Source organism: Physeter macrocephalus, chromosome 13 (genome assembly GCF_002837175.3).
Source record: "Physeter macrocephalus isolate SW-GA chromosome 13, ASM283717v5, whole genome shotgun sequence".
Taxonomy (NCBI): Eukaryota; Metazoa; Chordata; class Mammalia; order Artiodactyla; family Physeteridae; genus Physeter; species Physeter macrocephalus.
Window position 1 is genome coordinate 79,519,194 of NC_041226.1, and position 13,683 is coordinate 79,532,876.

A 13,683-nucleotide genomic window follows, 5' to 3' on the forward strand; every position below is an offset into this window, starting at 1 on the left:
ACAGGCTCCGGACGCGCAGGCTCAGCGGCCACGGCTCACGGGCCCAGCCGTTCCGCGGCACGTGGGATCTTCCGGGACCGGGGCACGAACCCGCGTCCCCTGCATCGGCAGGCGGACTCTCAACCGCTGCGCCACCAGGGAAGCCCTGACGTTTTCTTTTTTAAACTGAGGTCCCCGAAGGGATGTGGCATTCATTCTTTAGCTCATTTTTGTTTCTTTTTGACCTGTGATTCGGTTGGACACATCTGGGCAGAAATATTAAGCATTGCTTGTTTTGGTCAATTGGTTGAAATGTTTCAGAATGAGAAATCTGTTAGAACTTGGAAGCCCTTTTAGAGGCAGCTGGGAAGACCACAGAAGGGAAGCGAATGGGACCCTGACCCCCGAGTGCACAGGCAGGGCCTCCGGGGTCCCTCAGGCTCCCACTCCCCGTGGGTGTGCTGGCTGACAGGCCCCAGCGCGGCACACGGGAGTGGGAGGGACGCCTGGGGCTCCGGGGTCGGGCGGGAGACGGCACCCAGGTCGGGGGCACCAACACCGCCCTCACGCCTGCTCACGGAGCAGGACGGCGGCTCCCTCTGCTTCGAGAGTGTGTGTGGCTTCAGGAGCGTTCTGAAGAAGTTCTCTCTGTAGTGAGTTGTCCCATCTGCATCAGGTCAGCTTGGGCGCGGCCGTCTGTGTGGGCACTTCTCTTCGTGGCCCGAGAACGTGGCTGTCTCCCGTCACCTCTCTGCGGGGCTGGTTACGGCACGTGCGCTTGAGCGCACTCAGGCGTCGGTGCCGCCTTCTGTGGGGCGGGGCCTGGCCTGTCCGTCTGTCCTTCCCCAGTGACTCCTGCTCTGTGGTCAGAAACCTCCCCGCAGAAAGGTCCCACTTCCTCTAAATAGTGGACTTCCAAGATTTCTTTTAAAATGTTGACCATTGTTATTTCATATCTAACTGTAGAAGGGTTTAAGTGTCACGGACATTTTCTCCTTTGCGGAATTCCACCTAAATCATGGTCTCTATTAAAGAGCAGATCTGGTTTACTTCAAGGGAGAGTTTTGTATTTTTTTCTTAAACAGCCAGCATCCACCTTTCAACTTAATCCTGAGTGAGGACATTCTCAGATACTAGGGAGATAAAAACACGTAAGCCCGTCTGTCTAATGGTATGGTTTTCACCACTGCCTACCAGGACCGTTAAAATGAAGTACTGAGCCCACAACGTAGCTATTTCTTTCCATGGAAGACACGATTCAGCCGACACGGGAGCTACTGTGTTTTTGCCCTGAGCCCCTTTGCTTGAGAAAGCACAGTTAAAGGCCCGCGCTTCCAAACGAGGCGAGCAGTCGCTCCCTGTCCTTTGCAAACCGGCACTCTCTAGCTCCGGCTGAGGACACGCCGCCAGGAGACCAGCACCGAAGCACATCTGGTGGCCAGGTCAGGCTCCGGCCGGACAGCCTGCCCAAGTACTGAGCGGCCCTGCGTGCCTGTCCCGTGTCAGGGGCCTGCCCGCCCTCTGGGGTCCTGACCTGACTCCACTGCTCACGGGTTGGGTCCCTTGTAGCATGTCAGCTTCTGAACGGGCTTCCTCATCTGTAGAACAGGAACCCCCTGCCTTTCAGGGTCAGGAAGGTCAGTGACGAAGTTAAGGCGGCTGCCGGGCCAGCCAGGCCGTCTGCGCGGCGCCTGACGGGTGCTGACCTGCTGCCCGGGGCCGCGCCCGCAGGATCGGTCAGTGCCAGCCCCACAGCGGTGGACGCGGGGTGGCCTGGCTGAGAGCTGGGGGAAGCGGCGAGAGGGTCACCCCGCTTCCCGCTGGCTGGCCGAACAGCTGTAGCGCCCCGCCTGCGACAGAAAGGAGGCGGAGCGCGAGGCCGCCGCCAAGCTCGGTCCCAGGTCGCCCGCCTGGTGCCCGCCTGTCACACCTGTGCCCTCACCCGTGTCACCCAGACTCCTCGAGCACAGCCCTCGCCCCGTGGGGTCTGCTCAGAGGCAGCAGAGGGTGGTACCCCAAGAACCAACTGTTTAAGAAAGAGGTCAAACAGAATAGAGGTGAAACAGAGCCTATCAATCAGAGGAGACAGGCTGGACGCTTGCAGGGGTTTCCTCTGTTGGCGCTTTCTGTGGTTAACACGTTACTTTGTAACCGGGAAAATAAATGTAAAACCGTATGCCCACGCCCAGTCCAGCGCTGCCCAGCACGTGGGGTACAGGCCGCTTCGCCTGCTTGAGACCAGGTGACCCCGGGGAAGGGGTCCCGCCTGCCCTTCCCATGACGTCTTCCGGGACCCCGTGTAGGACTGACGTCCTGGTCTCACGGTTTCAGGGCCGTCCCATGATGTCACGCCCCAGGCTCAGGGGCCGGAGACCACGGCGTGGGCTGATGCGACGTTACTGAACTACTGCATCTGTGGCCATCGAAACCCATTCTCCAGCACATCTACTAGCACCCGGGGGGCGGTGACAGTTTGGTTTATTTTAAGGTTGACTGAGCAGCCGCAACAGAAACTTTAACATCAAGCTTTTATCGTGCCTTGAGGCAGCACAGAACCGCGCCGGGAGCCGTGGCCTCCGCATCCCGTGTCCTCAGCTCCCTGGCCTGGGGTCTTCTGTCCTCGGGTCCAGCAGCTCCCACGTGGACACGCCGCCCCTGTCCTGGGGAGGGAGACGGGCCAGGTGAGAGTCAGGGGGCGGGGGCGGGGCCAGAGCCGGGGGCGGGGCGGGGCGGCGCTCACCTTGATGCTGACGCCGTGGGCGGCCAGGTCCCGGCGCAGCGCGTCGCACGCCTCCAGCAGGGGCCGCCTCTCCAGAAGCTGCCGCCGCGCCTCCCCGGGGGCCTCCCCCGTGGCCAGAGCGAACTGCCGGACCTTCCGCCGGAAGCGCACCAGCTCCTCGACCACGCTGTGCAGGGCGGCCGGGCCGCCGGCCCCTGAAACACACTGCCCGGCACCGGGTTAGCGGACGGGGCCCCGGGCCGGGGAGGGGCAGGGGGCGCGGCTCGTCTCCCCTCCCTCGCCTCGCCCGAAGGTCCCGGTCGCCCAGGCCGGTGAGCGGGGGCTGCCACTGCAGATGGGCGGCATCGGAGGGTCACTGGGCAGAGCCGGCAGGCCTGGGCCTCGTCGACCAAGGAAACCAAACCTGCTCGCGCCAAACGCCGTTCCAGGCCCTGGACGTCCTGCGCGCGGGCGGGCGGGCGCGCGCACACGCGCAGCCCCGCGGCGCTCTCCCCCGGGGCCGGGGACCGGCAGGGTGGGTGCCGGCCGGGGGAGCTCCAGGTCTGGCGTGGGCCCGGAGCCCTTCCAAGTTGCCAGGCGTCCTCCGCGCCCCCGCCCCGCCCCGCCTCACGGAGGAGGGCCCGGCGGTCCAACTCCTTCAGCCTCACGTGATCCCCAGCCACTGCTCGTTACAGAGACGTGCGTGAGCCCCCGGCGGGCTCCGGGGGCGCCCCAGCAGAGACCTGGCCCCCTCTGCCTAGCGTGAGCCGCCAACAGGCCCTGGACCGCCCAGGGAAGGCCGCAGTCCGCTAGGGAATCAACGTCTCGATAAACCGAACAAATCATCGCAAAGATACGCGAGTCTTTGTGTTGAGGCCAGAGAAGCTCACAGCCTAACAAGCAGTCCTGGGAGACGTCCCTGCTCACGGCCAGGGCAGCCGGCGCCAGGCCTCAGCTGGCAGGTCCCCGGCCCGGCAGTGTGGGCTGTGAGCAGGCCTCACGGCAGCAGGTGGCCCGGCAGGGCCCGCAGGGAGATCCGGGGCGGCGTCCCCCCCCCCCGGGTGCAGTCCAGGCTCCCGTTAACAGCCTGTTCACACTGTTTTTTAGAAAGCGGCAGCTATGGCCCTTTCCTTTCCGGTCCTGAACAGCAGTCCTGAGACTGTTTGTTAGGTGAGGCAGAGCGAGGCGGGCCCCCTGGAGGAGGAGGGACCCTGGCCTGGGGCGTCAGGCAAGGACGCTTCTGTGCAGAGGACAGCCTGCTGGGGGTGAGGGGAGACAGGTGTACGTGGGGAGGGCAGCCGGTGAGTGAGGTTGGCAGGTGGGAGCCCAGAGGGGCGGGAGGTGCCCGGGACTGCTGGGAACCAGAGTCGAGGTGTCGGGGGTAACAGTCGATACGGAGAGGGGACCCAGGATCCCGGGGGCTGGCTCTGCCCGCCTAGGGCCAGGGCAGCTGTGGCCAAAGCCCAGCGAGCACCCAGTGGCCCAGACCCTCCCCGCCGAGAGCAGCCAGGCTCCTGGGAGAAAGGCCGACTCCTGCCTGCGACACGCGGCGCCGGAGGGGCTGGGAACGTCAGTGCAGGAAGCACGTGCCAAAGGGATGGGGCCGTGTGTGGCTCCGCGGCCAGCTCCACGCTCCGCCCCCCAGCCGCGAGCCGGAGGAGGCCCCGAGTCCACACTGGCGCGAGGAAGGGTCTCTGCGGCGTGGCCACGGTGCACACCCCGGGCCCGGGACAGACAGGGATCACGGCCCAGAGGATGTGGCATCACGTGTGCCGAGTCCCTGAGGGCCCGGGGTGTCAGGGCAGGAAGGCCACGGAAGGCCAAGGGGCGTTTCACACACGGGGGACCAGAGACCCGGCGGCCGAACAGCCCACGGGCCTGGACTGGGCCTCTGCTGAGGGGCGCGTGACGGGGACGTGGGCGGCCGGGGGGGCCGGGCCCGGGGATCCCTGACGGCTGGGGCCCGGCCGGCGGCTCAGACGGCGCCGGAGAAACGTGCTGCCTGCAGCCTGACAGCCGTGTACGCTGCGAGGTTCTCTCTGGGACGCCAGTGCGCGCGGGATCCGTGGCGCGCCGCTCACTGTGCAGCGAGGTGCGCGCGCGTCGCTCAGAACCTTGTTTCGGTTAGTAAATCCCAGCTCTGCGCGTGTTCCCCTTTCAAGGAACATAACGCATCTTAAGCGCGTGGTTAAGTCTGGCCTTTAATTACCGTTAAAATCGGCGCTTCTGAAGGGAAGAAGCGGCTGTCACCATGTTAGCGTGTAGACTAAGTCCCACGGTCAAGGACTGAAGAGAGAAGGGCGTACCTGTCGCTCAGCCAGAGAAATCCCCACCGTCTCAAAGAACTGCTCCACGTAGGACACGACGGCACCGAACACAGCAGGGCTCCTGGGACCACCGGCCGCCTGCGACAAGTCACCCAGAGGAGGCTCTTGAAAGGCAGGAGCACCAACCCCGGGCAGGTCGGCCCCCGGCGGGCACGGACGCAGCCCCGCGAAGCCGGCGCTCCCGCCCGCGGCTGGGGCCTGCGCTCCGAGCGCCTGTGCTGGCACCGAGCCCCCGGGCGGCGGCGGCGGCAGCAGGTGGCCTTCGGGGCGCCCCTGGGTCCTGGGCGTCTGCGAGGAGCCTGGCGCCAGGGCCGGGCAGGGCTAGGGGGGCAGTCGGGGCCCCCACCCGGCTTCCTTCCCCATCTCACGTCTGTGTGACAAGCTCGGACTCCCCGAGCGCCTGTGTCCACGTGCCGGGCCTCCCCACGGCCCCCAGCTCTACTGACCCGGGCTCAGGACGGGGCCACACGCAGGGGTGGCCCGGAGGCCGCCGGCTCTGGGAGCTGGGCGGCCCCAGGGGCTGGCGAGGCGGCGTCTGCTCTGTCCTCAGAACTGTCCCCACGTCCCGGGAGTTACCTTGGCGGCCGCCTTCAGCTGTCTGTTCCCGTGGTGAGCCAGGTCCGTGACGGCGTCCACTGCCCCCGGCGTGTTGAAGTCGTCCGCCAGTGCCGCCTGCACGGCCCCCTTGGTGCGGCCCAGCCTTTGGGGAGGCGAGCAGATGGGGCCGCTCCAGAGACCCGGCCGGGTGGCAGGAGCCGCAGCGCTGGCCGGGCCCCCGGGACAGACGCCCCCGGGGCTCCACCCTCGGGCTCCCGGCTCGGCGCCCGCCCCCGGGGCAGCCCTTCCAGCTCCTTCCCTCTGCCGTCAGGCCCCCTCAGGAGCCGGCTGCCGCGACGCTCGACCCCCCCGGCCCCTGGCAAGGGAACTGAGGTCACCGTCACCGCCTCCCTGCCTGCCTCCTTACTCGTCCCCAGCGGCACCGTCAGGTCCCCTTCGAGCCACCCCTCGCTCACACGCTGTCCTGCATGCCTGCCGGCCAGTCGCCGGCCCCTCCGAGGCCCGGCCACCGTATTGATTCCCTGCTGCCCCTCGTCCCAGACCTTCCCCACCTCCTCCGGGTGCCCTGCTCTCCAGGCAGAGGAAAGGGTTGGGCAAAGCCCCCGAGCCTGGGCCCGAGTGACCACGGGGAGAAACGGACCTTTGCTGCCTGGGCTCCTGCGACCCAGCGCTGTCTGTCACCCAGCGCGAGCTGACCTCTCCTGACCGGCGCGCGGACGCTTCCCTGCACGCCTGCAGCGCTGCCGGTCCTGCCCTGGCACCCTGCCTGGCACCCGCCGTCGGGAGGGTGGCCGAGTGACCGACGGCTCCCAGCCGCACGAGGCCCAGCTGCCCGGCCCCAGGGCTTGGGCTTCGTCCTGGGCTCCACTGCTGTGACCCACAGGCAGCTCCTGCCTGTCTCCTTCGGATGCCCTCTTCCCGACCGGCCCCGAAGGAGCCCCGGGCCCTCTACTCCTCCAGGGGATCCCTGGGTGGCGGGGCACGCAGACCCCGCCCACCGTCAGCCTCCGGGGACCCCCGATGACCCTGCCCTCCTCATCTCCCTCTGGTATCCCCCGAGGCTCTGTCCGTCTTCCCAGTTTCTCACTGTCTCTGAAGCCAATCTCAAACCTCCCTCGCCTTTTTTTGGATGCAGTAAAACACAGACACGTCGAGCCATTTACCGAGCAACAGGACTGGAAACACTGTGGCCACGTCCGGGGTGGGCTCCGTCCTCCCGCCCGCGCCCCTGCTCCGTTCACTTCCCGGGGCCCCTTGCTGTGCTCCCACCTCTGCAGGCACGGCCGGCCTGCGGTCACGACCCCCGGGGGGCGGGGGGCACACGCTGGGCTTCCGGACGCGCCCGTCAACCCGTCACCGCGACCCGGGGCCCCCCTCCTTCCTTCAACAGCTCGCTCGTCCGCCCACCTGACCCACTTCTGTCGACCACGCCATCCACGAGGTTCCTGACGCTCCCACGCGACCGTGGGCCGTGCAGGCCTCCCCGAAGGCAGGGTCCCTGCCCCTCCCGTGGCGGGCCCGGGGCTCCCACCAGCCCCACCCCCGTGTCCACAGCGCCCCCTCGGGTGGCCCCGAGCAGCACCCACCTCTCCCACAGCACGTCCTCCTGGACGGGGCCGCCCGCCAGCTGCCCCCTCATGTAGGCCCGAGCGTCCTCCACGAAGGCGGCCACGGCACGGAGCAGACGCCTGGCCTCGAGCATGGCGCCGTCGCTGTAGTCCATGGCTGCGGGGAGGGAGTCCCGTCACCCGGGAGCCTCGAGCGCCCACAGACTGCCAGGCTCTGTCCTGACCGCGGGCAGGAAACGTGGACACCCCTCCCCACGTGGGTGGCCGAGGGCTCATTTCCCGCTGACAGACAGATGTACAGACAGACAGACGGCCCTGGAAAGCGGGGGCCCCGCCGGGTGCCTGAGCGCCTCTGGGGAGGCCAGCCGACTGGTGCCACGAGGACTCGGGCTCCGTGTTCCCGGAGGGGCAGGGAGACCCGGCCATCACCCCGCCTGCGAGTGTGCGGGGACAGATCAGGGACACTCGCCGCGCCCGGGCGGCCCCAGGTCTCTGGACAGGGGTCCAGCCAGCGGGGAGTGCCGGGGTCCCCAGACTCGCCTCCTGGCCCAGGGGAGGGGCGGTGCCATGCTGAGGGCTCCCGGCTCCGGCCCTGTGCCAGGACGGCTCACGAAGCCGGGGGGCAGGTGCCGCGGGCTCAGGCTCTCCAGGCCCCGCGGAGCGCTGGACACCCGAGTCCCACGGCTCCGGGGTCCCCTGGCCGAGCGCTGGGACCATGCTCCCCGGAGCATCCTCGGGCTTCCGTTCAGAACCCAACCTCAGGGCACGAGGGCCACACCCCAACAGGACGGGGCGCACCCCACCGGATTTCGGGGTCCCCAGAGGTCCTCAGAGGCTCCCCGGGGCCACACGTGAGGGGCACCCAGGCCTCCCTGCCAGCTCACCTGACCTGTAGCTGCTCCGCAGGCAGAAGAGCCGGAACACGTCTGGGGAGGCCGTGCTGAGGAAGTCCTGCAGGGGGCCGGGGCCGGGAGAGACGGGAGCCACTAACCCCCAGGCACACACAGCGCTCCTCCAGCCCCCAGCGTAGACACCTGGACCGCCCCCCGCCGAGCAGTCGCGGGGTGTTCGCCCCACGAGCCTGCGGCCGCGTCACCTGCACACGGCCTGTACTGTCGCTCATCTGACGTGAGCTGCGGGGCTCCGACCCACGGCTGGATGCTGTTAGAGCGCTCACTCGAGGGAGGGAGGCCACGGACTCCTGCATCTCGATACAGTCAGCCCCTGTCAGACGCCTACAGATCTCATTCCGTGTGTTTAAAAACGTTAAGTTCTAAGGACGCGGCCACAGATTTCGCCAGGCCAACAACAGGATCGACAGGGAGAAAGGTGAAGAGCCCCGTCCAACCCGCCCTTCATCAGTAAGAGACCCGGTACTTCAGCGTCCGTGTCCGTCTCCTGGTGCCCCTTCCCAGAGTGTGACAAAGGAGTATTTCTTCGTCCCGTAATTCCCCAAACCAGCCAACTAACTTGAGACCCCGTCCCGCAGCGTGCGTGTTAATTCTCGCATTTGTGCAGTCACGTGCCCCCGGGTTCTCACCTGTCACTTCCCCTTTAAATCTGCAAGCAGCAGCGTGGAGACGGAGCCCCTGCACTGTGACGTAGCTACTACACCACGAACGGCACAGGCAGATAAATAACCAGCGCTGTGCCTACGGAGCGTCACTTACAGAACGCTAAGATGCGGATGTGTCATGACTGCAGTGTGTCTATAATGGTGACAGAAAGACGAGGCTTAGGGAACCAAACGCCAAACACCCAAGGCCACCCTGCAGCCCCGCATCCTGTGCCTTCTCTGCAAGTCGTCCCGTGTCCCGTCGGCCGTCACCCCAGCCACTCTGACGGCGCTTCCCTGACCTGCCAGGGTCTCGTGATAACCGGCTGTGCTCGGCGGGACCCCAGTAAACATGCAGCTCAGCTGGCGTGGGGTTACACCGGGGACAGAGGCCGAACGCCGGGCACTCGGAGGGCCTTTAGCCACCCTCTGACTTTTCCCTCTCCTTTTTGAATTATTTCTTTAGGTTTCCTTCCCCACCGAAGCATGGACTCAACTGCTTCACAACTTGTTACAAGTCCTCTCCTGTCTCTGACAATGTTGCAGGAGGCCTGTTCCCAGTGGACACGCTTGCCTTAGGTGAGGATTTGTTTTTGTAAATTGTTGTCTGTTTAGCTTTTTATAAATCGCAGCCAGACGCTTGGTATGTACGGCTGTGGAGCTGTTTGGGCAGAAGCAAAGCTGTGCATCTCCGCGGCGTGGCCACCGTCAGCAAGCCCTCCCCGCAGCCCCGGGGCCCTGACCACTGACAGACACACGACACGCTGCCCCCAGCCCCGCGCGCTTCTCTCTCCGAGTCGGTACCTTTCCTGCTCTCCTGACTTTCTGCTCATAATCGTGCATTTAGTCACAGAGTTTAAAAAGTAACATTCTGGATATTTTATGTCTGTCTAGGTCTTCGGTTTTTCTGAAAGAGATCTCTTTTCCATTTTAGCGCTTTATGTTTCCGGGGTAGCCATGTTCTCTATTTCATCCAAAAAGGATTTTAGGTGGTTTTATTTTAAAGGGTTTTTCCTGGACTCCCCTGGTGGTCCAGCGGTTAAGACTCCGCGCTTCCACCGCCGGGGGCACGGGTTCAATCCCTGGTGCGGGGATCCCGCACACCACTTGGGCATGCCCCACCCCCAAAAAAGCGGGGGAGATTCCTGCCACTCAGCATGTGGACTCATTCAGATAAACCTCAATGTGTGTTCAGAAATCTAAGTTAATAGTTCTCCAAACGCCAGCAACACTAAAGGGTATTTATTTTCACCACTGTGGGATGCCCCTCTGGAGTCAGAGAGTTCAGCGGAAATCTGGAATCTAACCTTTCTACGGCGTTCTTTGTCTGGGGACCGTTTCCTGATAATGATATAGAAAGAAAGTAGGACTACATCCAACTAAAAAGCTTCTGCACAGCAAAGGAAGCAGTCAACAAAATGAAAAGACAGCCAACAGAATGGGAGAAAACATTGGCGGACCATCTACCTGATGAGGGATAAATATCCAAAATATATAAAGAACTCACACAACTCAATAGAAAAAAAAAACTAAAAGATTCAGAAATGGGCAAAAGACTTGAATAAACATTTTTCCAAAGAACACCTACAAATGGCCAACAGGTAGGTACCTGAAAAGATGCTCAACATCACTAATCATCAGGGAAATGCAAATCAAAACCACAGTAAGGTATCACCTTACACCTGTCAGCATGGTTGCCATCAAAGAAAAGAAGTAAGCGTTGATGAGAATATTGAGAAAAGGGAAGCCTTGTGCACGGTTGGTGGGAATGTAAACTGGTACAGCCACCGTGGGAAACAGTATGAAGGTTCCTCAAAAAATCAAAAATAGATTTACCATACAATCTGGCAATTCCACTTCTAGGTACACATCTGAAGGAAACAAAATCACTATCTCGCAGATGTATCTGCACCCCTATGTTCAATGCAGCGTTACCGACAACAGTCAAGATACGGAAACAACCTAAGTGTCCACTGATAGACGAATGGATAAAGAAGATGTGACACACGCTCACGCACACACACACGTGCATATACATACTACGGACTATTAATCATCAAAAGAAGGAAACCCTGCCATCTGTGACAACACGGATGAACCTAGAGGACACTGGGCTCAGTGAAAGAAAGCAGAGAAAGACAAATACTGTATGATCTCACCCACATGTGGAATCTAAAAAAAAAAAACAAACAGAAACAGAGAGCAGGGAATTTCCCTGGCGGTCCAGTGGTTAGGACTCTGCGCTCACTGCCGGGGCCCTGGGTTTGATCCCTGGTCAGGGAACTAAGATCCTGCAAGCCGTGTGGTGTGAGAAGGAGAGAGAGAGCGGGGGGGAGAGAGAGGGAGGGAGGGAGTGAGGAAGGAAGAAAGAAAGAAAGAAAAAGAAATGGAGAGCAGACCAGTAGTTGCCAGGGGCTGGAATGTGAGGCTGGGGAAGACTTTGGTCTCCTACAAAGTCCAGCAGCAGGGAAGTAACTCAGTCCTGTAGTAGCACCCCCCATGGGCCGCTCACTAAGTGGTCAGGAAAGTAATGCAGACTTTGTAGTATCTGTGAAAACTCTAAACGCATGCACCCAAGCAGATGTAGTTTAATGCGGCCATGAAAAATATAATTTAAATGGCCATCAACAGGGGATGGTTTAAATTAATTAAGGTGCGCCCTTACAACAGATGATTCAGCCATTCAAATAAGTTAACTCCATATGGAAGAAGGCTGACTAATGCAAAAGACTCAGTAGTTTAAGAGACACCTGGGCCAACACCGAGCGCACTAATGTTCGCGTTGTAGGGGCCCCAGAAGAGAGAGAGAGGCAGAGAGCTTGTATTTCAAGCTAAGCTGGAAATTTGCCTAGCCTGCGAAAGGAAACAGACATCCAAGCCCAGGAAGCAGAGAGGCCCAAACAAGATGAACCCAAAGAGATCCACAGCAAGACACACTGTAATTAAAATGGAAAAATTAAAGAGAAAATCTTAAAAGCAGCAAGGGAAAAGCAACTAGTTTCTCACAGGGGAACTCTCATAAGACTGTCAGCTGACTTTTCTGCACGCCAGAAAGGAGCAACATCATATACTCAAAGTGATGAAAAAACCTACAACCAAGAATACTCTACCCAGCAAGGCTATCATTCAGATCTGAAGAAGAGAGAAAGAATTTTACAGACAAGCAACAGAGAACCCCTAAACCAGCATTACATGACACGTTAAAGGGACTTCTCTAAGAGGAAAAGAAAAGTCCACAACTAGAAATATGAAAATTTTGAGAGGAAAAATCTCATTGGTAAAGGCAAACATTCAGTAAAGATAGAGTAACCACTTATAAAGCTAGTAGGAAGGTTAAAAGACAAAAATACTATAAATCATCTATATCCACAATAAGTAGTTAAGTGACACACAAACAAAAAGATGTAAAACATGATGTAAAAAAACATTAAACATGGGAGGTGGGTAAAAATGCGAGCTTGTTAGCATGTGTTCAAACTGAGATCGTCCACTAAAATAACCTCATATATACGTGGGATGCAGCAAAAGCAGTCCTAAAAGGGAAGTATTTAGTAATATAAGAAAAACCTCAGAAAAATCTCCAATAAACAACCTAACTTTACACCTTAAGGCACTAGAAGAAGAACAAACAAAACCCAAAGTTAATAGAAGGAAAGAAATCATAAAGGTAAGAGCAGAAATAAATGAAATAAAGACTGAAAAATATACGGAAGATCAATGAAACTAAGAGCTGTTTCTTTGAAAAGATAAAATCAATAAACCTTTAGCTAGACGCATCAAAAAAAAAAGAGAGAGAGAGAGAGAGAAAGGGCCCAAATCAATAAAATCAGAGTCTTGGAACAGGGAGGGGGGAAGAGGCCGAGGCCCCCAGGAGCCAACACAGGAGGCGACAGGTCAGGAAACACCGCCTCGCGCTTTTAGACAAGGAAGAGCCGTTTAACCCAGAAGCAGGAGAAGCCCGTCCACAGGGCCCCGGGGACACAGGGCCCCGGGGACACAGGGCCCCGGGGAGGGGGGGTCTCCTGATGCACATCGGCCTCCGTGACACGTCAGCAAACTGGCGGGCACACAGGAAACACGACGAGCGCGTTACCTTAATTGTGATGTAGTTCTTCAGTGATTTGGACATCTTCTCTTCTTTGCCCTTCACGTGCAAATGCCCTGAAACAAAAACAAAGTCACTCCTTCCGTACCCCCAGAGGGAGGGTGAAGGAGGGCGCGTCTCCAAAGGCGCCTGGACTCCGGCAGCCCTGACCCGTCACGCAGCCCTGCGTGGATGCCCACACAGGCCCCCCAGATCGGCCCCGCGCTCAGCCCGCCGGGAAGGGGGGCCCACGTCCATCCCGGGCCAGGGCATCACACTGCGGGGACGGCCCCTCCCTCTCCTGTGGCTCACCAACACAGGGGACCTGACTCAGCGCCCGAGGAGAGGACACATCTTTGCTTCCACAAAGCGTGCGGGTCTCCGGGCAACACTGCGTTTCCGTAGCTCGTTTTCAGACATATCCCAGCCTCAGCATCGTTTCACCCCCGTGTGTGAAAGACGGGGGGACCCGAACCCCCTCAGGACTCCCCCAGCTGAGCCTGGACCTCCTCCCGGACCGCATCTGTACGAGGTTCACTTCCAAAGGAGCTGTGATTTCCCAGCAGAAGATTCTTCCACTTTTTCTGACACAACTTTAAGCACCACCTTTTTTCAAGCCAACTTTTCCAAGAACTGGTTACAGCGTGGCTTCCAAAAAGCTATGTAACCTTGAATATGTCAACCTGTGCAGCCTGCCATATACATCAAGTACAACTGAAGTTTTAAAAAACTGACAACATCCGGAAAACGAAACTCATCTGACTGCTGAACTCTACTTCCATCCATTTACTTCAGGAAAAGGCATCGATTCTCCAGGGTGTCAGGAGACACAGCTGTTCCTCCAGGACAGGGTGAAGCTGGGACAGAGAAGAGTCCAACGTCCTGACAGATCG

The 13,683-nt window shown here is 60.1% G+C and overlaps 1 protein-coding gene across 2 annotated transcripts in view; it reads right to left on the reverse strand.

Annotated features, from left to right (window-relative positions):
• Positions 1 to 1,902: 1,902 nt before the first annotated feature.
• CARS2 (cysteinyl-tRNA synthetase 2, mitochondrial) overlaps positions 1,903 to 13,683 on the reverse strand; it is a 42,005-nt gene continuing 30,224 nt past the window's right edge. For both annotated transcript variants that reach the window (XM_024123163.2, XM_055089341.1), the window contains 7 exons: positions 12,800 to 12,867; positions 8,036 to 8,102; positions 7,170 to 7,308; positions 5,602 to 5,725; positions 5,005 to 5,103; positions 2,720 to 2,923; positions 1,903 to 2,639 (listed from right to left, as the gene is read on the reverse strand). In XM_024123163.2, the coding sequence (XP_023978931.1) occupies positions 2,571 to 2,639; positions 2,720 to 2,923; positions 5,005 to 5,103; positions 5,602 to 5,725; positions 7,170 to 7,308; positions 8,036 to 8,102; positions 12,800 to 12,867 (770 nt within the window). In that variant the 3' untranslated portion in view covers positions 1,903 to 2,570. The remainder of the gene's footprint in view (positions 2,640 to 2,719; positions 2,924 to 5,004; positions 5,104 to 5,601; positions 5,726 to 7,169; positions 7,309 to 8,035; positions 8,103 to 12,799; positions 12,868 to 13,683) is intronic.